This window comes from Populus euphratica, unplaced genomic scaffold (assembly GCF_000495115.2).
Source record: "Populus euphratica unplaced genomic scaffold, PopEup_1.0 scaffold588.1, whole genome shotgun sequence".
Lineage (NCBI taxonomy): Eukaryota > Viridiplantae > Streptophyta > Magnoliopsida > Malpighiales > Salicaceae > Populus > Populus euphratica.
Window position 1 is genome coordinate 241,662 of NW_011500202.1, and position 7,695 is coordinate 249,356.

The 7,695-nt window shown below is 31.9% G+C and overlaps 1 protein-coding gene across 1 annotated transcript; it reads left to right on the forward strand.

Moving 5' to 3' along the window:
• The first annotated feature begins 2,152 nt into the window (after positions 1 to 2,152).
• LOC105111919 (PITH domain-containing protein At3g04780) lies at positions 2,153 to 5,410 on the forward strand. The gene is made up of 8 exons (XM_011007412.1): positions 2,153 to 2,360; positions 2,493 to 2,579; positions 3,033 to 3,156; positions 3,309 to 3,357; positions 3,448 to 3,505; positions 3,628 to 3,674; positions 3,765 to 3,842; positions 5,048 to 5,410. The coding sequence occupies exons 1-8, from the start codon at positions 2,322 to 2,324 to the stop codon at positions 5,094 to 5,096; spliced, it is 531 nt and encodes a 176-aa protein (XP_011005714.1). The 5' UTR covers positions 2,153 to 2,321; the 3' UTR covers positions 5,097 to 5,410.
• Positions 5,411 to 7,695: the final 2,285 nt, after the last annotated feature.

The following is a 7,695-nucleotide window of genomic DNA, read 5'->3' on the forward strand; positions in this document are numbered from 1 at the left end:
TTTTTTTTTGAGGTTGTTGGATGAGGTTGTTGGTGGAATGGAATTCCACCTTTTTTCTAGTTGGTGCAATAATTTTATGCTATCAAGGGTGTGTTTGATGCCTTGGTGGTTTTGATAATATTTTATAAAATTTTGGATTTTTTAAGTTTAAATTAATATATTTTTAATATTTTTATATTATTTTAATATGCTTATCTAAAAAATAAATTTTTCAATATAAAAATATATTTAAAAATAATATTTCTCATTATCATAAGCATCATCTAAATGAAAGGATAAAAAAATTTGAATTTAATTTTTTTAGGGAGTGAAGGTACTGAGAAGATGATGCTAAAGTAGAAGATGGGATACCATGATAGGTCTAAGAAGAAATGATGAATCTCTACTAGTAGCGTTGCTGGATCAAAACTGTGGTATGGTGCTGGCCGGTCTAATTTTTTTCCGGCATGGAAAACATTTTATAGGACGACGTTAATATCACTAAAAAAATAAAAATAATTTAAGATTTAATTATTGATTTGACTAATTTTAATAATCCCAGTTAATTTAAATAATATAAATACAAAATAAAATAAAATTAACAAATAATAATAATAATAATAATAATAATAATAATCTTGCTTGAAAGGCAAGATATCTCTCATGTATTAATCCGTGTCAGCCATGCATGATCTAATAGGTTTTCTTAATACTATTTAATATTTTTTTAATTATGAAATTGCACTTGGATTTACTTATTAACTATAAAAAAATAAAATAAAAAATATCTTGACACAACCCTAAGGATATTTGAGTTTAAAAGTAATTTAATAATTTTAATTTTCAAATTAAAATAAGATTATGAAAAAACCCTAGTGGTAAGTTAATTGAGTTTTTCTTCCGAGGACCATTTATTAGTTTTACCGTCCGGTAAGAATAAGAGGTGATCGAGATGGCCCCATATTATTTTGATAATGACAAATTGATCCCAAAATAAAATCATATTACCGCTAAGCCAAGCATGTGGTTTTGTTTTAGGAGGATAGAATGGTCATTTTATAACGTGAATTTATTAGCATAAGCATGATAAATCTCAGATAGTTTTAGCTTTTGTTTTAATAAATATTTAGCAAATATACTATTCATAATGCAAGTCAATAAAATATAATGGATCTGATAAATCCAATATTATATAGATGGAAACTATTTTTATGGAGGGGATATTAGCCGGTCAGGAAGAGAGATTTTGGTCTGGTTTGCATGTTAACATTGAATATAAAATTCTTTGTGCTTTGAATGTTTTGATTGATCATGTTTTATATTTTATTTTAAAAAAATTTTTATTTTTATTTTTATTTTAAAGTAATATTTTTAAATTATTTTAATATACTGATATCAAAATTATTTTTTAAAATTATTATTTTAATGTATTTAAAAATAAAAAATATTTAAAAAATAATTACTATTACATCTCCAAACATCTTATTTTAAAAATAAATAGATAGATTTATCTGAAGAAAGGTAATAATAATATAGCACTAAACTTATAATAATAATAATAATAATAACAACTTTAAAAAACTCTCTTCTTCATAAACAACTCATCAAATATTTTTTTTTTATTTTGATCATATTTTTCTATACATAAAAAACAATAAATTGCTTTTCAGAGAAGGGCCGTGATACAAATGGGGCCTTCCTTCATTGATCAAGGAAGTCCCTTCGGAGTTGAGACGCAAGAAAAAAGTGCCCTTTTTTCGTTTGTTGAAGAGCAACACAGCTAGCACAGTTTGGATCTTTTAAGCATAGTTCTTAAACCTGATTTATTGGTTCATTCAGTTCAAGAATTCGAGTCACAAATTTGATAGAATTATTAGATTTTGATTCGGGTCATCAAGTTGATCCTATACATAAACAAAACAATGTTTATTTTTTCTTAAAAAATAAATAATTAATAAATTATAACTAGATTTTATCAGGTTAATAAGATCATCAAATTAACTCAGGTTTTTAAACGGGTTATTCAATTTTTTTCTTTTCTTTATTTCTTTAAATTCAATTTAATTTCTATACCAAGTTACATATTGATCTATCGAGCCGAGACGGGTTCTCATGCTACGCTCATAAAATGTCCTTAAACTTAAGAGCCCAAACCGACCCAAACACGCACCAAACAGTGTCGTTTTATGTCGTCAAAATAAATCCATCTTCCTCTGGCAAATATAAATCACTGTCCTAAGGAGCGGAGAAAAAGAATCTATTCTTTGTGTGATTATTCTGTAGGCAATCCCTCCTTCTTGCCTGCCAAATACCCAAGCAGTACCAAAAAAGAAAAAGAAAAAATGGCTGCAGAGTCAGCTACTGCAATTCCAAGAGGCCAAGTAAGTATTTTTTTTGTTCTCTTTGTTTGATTTTCGAGAAAATTTGTGGCATTTCTTGGAATCTGGGAACTGGGTTTATTGAGATTCGTTGATATGGGAATTAAAGCTTGAATCTTTTTGTGAATGAATCAGGTTGATTTGTTGGACTTTATTGATTTTTCTGGAGTTGAATGTCTTAACCAAAGCCCAAGCCACTCCCTTTCCAATGCGATCAAGCAGGTAATTTTACTTTTTTGTTTCTTCTTTTAAACAAAATTTGAATGCAACTTCGTTAATTATTTTATTAATTATTATGCCATGATAGAATTAACCTTTTATGTTCTTAGAGTCTTGGTATTGCATGCAAGCATTTAGGGATTGTGTAGTTAGTAACTATCCTCTTCTTTTATGCTAATTTAGTTGAAGTAATGTAAAGAGAATTAGATTTGAATTTAAAAAGAAAAATTACTGGAAACCCATATGGTAGCTCTATGAAGTTTTCTTGAGTGCTCCTTTTGTCTTTAAGTGTTTCGGTTTCATGCAATCAAAGTTTGGGGTCTAATAAGTGTTGTTATTGTTATGTTAGGCTTTGCTATATATAAAAAAAAATTCTTGTTACGGAAAACTGGCCCTTTTGTTTCTTTCAACATGATGTTGATTGAATTATAATTTTTGTACTTTTTTTAATTTTAGGGTTATAGAGAAGATGATGGTTTGAATCTAGAGAGCGATGCGGATGAGCAGTTATTGATCTATGTACCTTTCAATCAAGTTGTTAAACTGCATTCTATTGCCATCAAAGGACCTGAAGAAGAAGGTATTTGATGTTCTAATATAAACTTTTCTTCTGAAGTGCATTTCTCTAATGTTTCACCTGCAAACTATGTTTTGCATTGCATCAGAACAGTCCCTATGAAACAGGTTGGATGTGCTTGTCTATCATTCTAATGTGAAGGTTTGTTTCTCCAGGTCCAAAGACAGTAAAACTTTTCTCAAACAAGGAGCATATGGGATTTAGGTATTGTTAGTAATGATTAATTGATTTAAGTTTTGAAAGAAATTGCAATATTTCTTATCTTACAATTATTGCATGGTTTGATTATGGCAGTAATGTTAATGACTACCCTCCAAGTGACACTATAGTTTTATCGCCAGATACTCTCAAGGTGGAAATTATTTTCTTGTCCTGCTACTACGAAGTTGATGTTCATGATAAGGAAATAATTGCTGAGAAATATGTTGATATAATCTCTTACATTACCATTATGCTTGGTTTATGCTTTTGCAGGGAAAACCTGTGGTCTTAAAATATGTAAAGTTTCAGAATGTTCGCAGGTATGCTTAAAGTTATTGCATTTACACACTTGTTTTCTTTCTTGTCATGAAATGTTGCAGCAGTAAATCTTACTTATAAATTTTGATCAGCTTGACAATATTTATCGAGGATAATCAATCAGATTCTGAGATCACGAAAGTTCAAAAGATTGCTTTGTTTGGAACAACGTAAGTTTCTATCTCTACATCTGTGATGTACCTCTGTCAGCAACTAACTTAATCTCTTATCTAGTGAATTAGGCATTACCATATTCTTTGCCTTATATCTTGGATACATCAGAAGCACCATTCTTGTACTGATTGTTGACTGCACAGCATACACCTCTGTCTATCTTACATTTTGTGTAACCATAATGTTAATATAATCTAGTGGCTAGAAGAACTGCCAAAATATTGAAATTTGAAATTAAAATGTTATGCTCAAATAACACTGTTTATCATTATGTGTTTCTTTTAATTTGATGCAATTAATAGGCTTTGGATTCATATTTTCTAGATGTGTGGTGAAGTTTTGTTTTGCATTATACCTTATGCACTTCAAACACTTATAGAACAGAGGGTCATGTCATTTTCTCCTGCTTGATATTTTCTGTTCTGTAGATTGAATTTACATTAACTTGAATGATTTTTCATGAACTGAGAGTTACTTAAGAGTTTAGATAACCATTATCATCTTAGTTATTTCTTCTTAATTTGGAGCTATTTCTGAGTGTGTTAAGTTGTTCAAATACTATCAGTCACATGTGCACTGGACATGCTATTCCTTTTGCTTTCATAGCTTAGTCTAGGTCTTGACTGTCAAACAAACAAATAAGGAGGTGCATGTCTTCTTTCACCAGTTATTTCATATGAAATGCCTCATGCCATGGAATGATGTGCTTAGCAATGAAGGAAAGAAACACTTTGGCTGTTTACTTGTGAATAATTTTCCAGATCTCTAGAAACATGTTCTAAGAAACAGCAAAACTAGAGAGAACATATTTACTAATCATTGTTTTATAGGAACACGTGCTCCATATTTTTTTCAATTTTATAAAAAACTGGAATAACAAAAAATCTTCCTTTTCAAATTCTCTACTTGAGACAACAAGAACCCTTGTTTGGTTTTGTTTTTATTTAATCTCAATCAAATTTTAAAAATCGATCCCAACAATCCCCTTGAAGTATTGGTTAAACATCTTGTTGGATGAATAATTTTAGAATAAAGATGAAAAGTGATATAAAAAATTTAAAACTCTTTCTAAAGTAAACACAGCCTTTAAATTTCACTTTATTCAGCATTGATCCATCCAACCCCAGATGTTTCCCCATGTTTTAAATGTTACATGCTCTAGTCTCCCGCATTAATTTTGCGAGCCTTGTTTTTGTAACAGGGTGGAAACAACAGACATGAAAAGCCTGAAGAAGATTGAGGATCACTAATCCCAGATGTGAGGGAAAAGGAATGAAGTTGCTCTGAATTATTGCTATTATCTCTGAACTTTATTTTTCCATTGTTTATCCCATTGACAATTCAAGAATTATCTGCAAGAATGCATCAAATGTTTGTTCCGGAAAGGGCCATGTTGAATCAACGTTATGATACTTGTCTTCTTAAGCTGTTTCTCTCTAGCCTTTGCCTGCTTTAGTAAAGCAGCTCCTTCGATTCTGGATATGTTTGCCGAGTGATTTCTACTTGTTGATAATTTTGTCGCCATCATTTCGAGGCGAACATTGTTATGAACTTGCAATTACATACCGTATGCTGGTCGACTAGTGCTTCCTTGTGCCAAGCAAGCATTGCCTGTTTGCTTGGCACCCCAGTATCAAGGATCCATGGGAACTTCCTTTGATTCAATGCAACTAGACGTTCCTAAGAGTTACTCGCAAGTAATTGGATTAAATTGCAGCTTGGCTCGTGGGTACAAGAGCCGGCCTAGCCTGGCATGTTACACACAAACGAGTCATGTGGCTCCCTCTTGAGGTCCAATCGGAAAAAAGCACACGCCCCCGCGACCCTCTTTTTTAATTAATGATAAATTGTGCATGCATATTAGTGAACAAAAAAAATTAATTAAAAAAAACTAAAAAAAATAATTAAAAAACTAAACCATAAAAAAAACTAATTAAATTAATTAAAAATTTTGAAAAACCAGGTTTCAGTTAAATTTTAGTTTTATAAGTTTAAAACTAAACACAATCCAAACTAGAAAAACTAATTAAAAAAATTAAGTTAAACTGAAAAAAAATTAATCAAACCAATTTGAACTAGTTCTTTTTTAAATAATCAAATCAAAATTGGTTTTTTTTAAAAAATAATTTAATTATTTCTTTTAATAAAAACTAAATCGAAGTGAAAATAACCAGCAAGATCCTATATATTCAAACATGCCTGATGCGGTATGTCTGGGCAAGACAAAGAAATTTGCTGAAATTGAACCACCAACACTGCCAAGAAATTAAAGCATTTCCTCTCCGGCAACTGGCGATTATGAATACAGATTGACTAAATACGGTGTACCCATATGGCAAAGCATTGTGTGATTGCTTGCCTCCATGGACAAATATTTACTACCAAGTAGTTATACAATAGCATCATAGTCTGGAACAGTGCGTCAGCAACCAAGGTGTGGTTGACCATTCCTCTCTTATACAACTTAATTGCTGCTTGCATACAGATCTATGCTACCCAATTGTAGGCATGAATTTGATTGAACGTCTCTGGCAGCCAAAAATTGGAATCTGTCATGTTATAACTTGTTAGATCAACGATCACGAGGAACTAAAATGTGGAGTGCATGTAAATTGGTTTGGATCAACAGGATTTACCTGAAAGTGTTGCATGGGACACTATCTGAATTAATCTTATATGATTTACGCTGAAAACGATCTTTGAACATCTGAGAAGTTTGTTTATCCAGAATACGCCAGCTAGAACCACCATCATGACTACCCTCGACAACCCTGTTAAGAAAACAACCAGAAATCATGAAAGCGAATAACATATAAATTTGCGACAAACATGTAGTTGTGAGAACTATGAAATAAATGCAGAGAGAAATCGTTCACATGGCGCCAGATGGTTGTTAATAGAATATTACCAGTCCATAGGGTCTCTCTCTGGGGCATCATTAGCTGACATTATATCATATGCCACTAGTTTGTGCATCTGGTTGTCTGATAGTTTATAAACAATCCAGCAACCTACGAGAGGCATTGTTAAAATACATCAGATATGTTCAACAGGATCATCAACATTAATCCAACATTTGTTTCATGCCAAGTACAAAGAAACAACTGAGAAATGCAAGAAAATTTAACTTGGGCATCTAGATTCCAAGCTTGATTTTTCAGATGCGTTCAACAGACCAAATCTGCAACCATGGTTACTCGGGCTTAAAGTCTATGATCACCAACAAAACACGTGCCATTTTCATATTTTTTTCAATTCAACAAGACAACACCAAGCACAGTACATTGAGAGCACAGAATGGAAGGATCTGTATCAAACATTAATAGTTCAACATCACAAGATTTTCTAATATGATGTACATTACCTCTCGCTCCATCTGGTTCTTCCCATTTAGACGTGCGAAGTCCATCAAATGCTGATGTGGCCTGAAATTGTGTTAAAAGTGGAATGATAAAGGAACTTTTGGGAGAATTCCTACATATGAGCAACGAAAGTAAACTTATGTATGACAATTAGAGAAACAGGATACTACTCACAATTCCAAAAGGAAGTTCCTCGCCACTTGCAAGAACAGAACCTGAATGGATCCTATTCAACTTTATTAGTGGCCAGGAAAGAGAAACTTTGCTTATGTTGTCAAAGGTGTTAAGAACATTGATCAAATCATCCAATGCATCCAACACAACAGGCAGTCCTAAAGAGGTGGTGACAGGGTCACCAGCCAAACAGATGTCCACTTTTCCATCAGTGTCAATCTCGCTCTTCAATGACAGAGCATTTATTAACTCCTCAAAATATGGCAGCAAATGAAGTATAAAAGGGTTTATGGAAGTTCGCCTGGTTTTATAG

Excerpts from the sequence above, each read along its gene's own strand:
- LOC105111919 (XM_011007412.1), top strand. The coding sequence starts at position 2,322 with ATGGCTGCAGAGTCAGCTACTGCAATTCCAAGAGGCCAA. Across the intron at positions 3,157-3,308 it reads CAAAGGACCTGAAGAAGAAG|GTCCAAAGACAGTAAAACTT; the intron begins GTATTTGATGTT and ends TTGTTTCTCCAG. Across the intron at positions 3,358-3,447 it reads AAGGAGCATATGGGATTTAG|TAATGTTAATGACTACCCTC; the intron begins GTATTGTTAGTA and ends TGATTATGGCAG.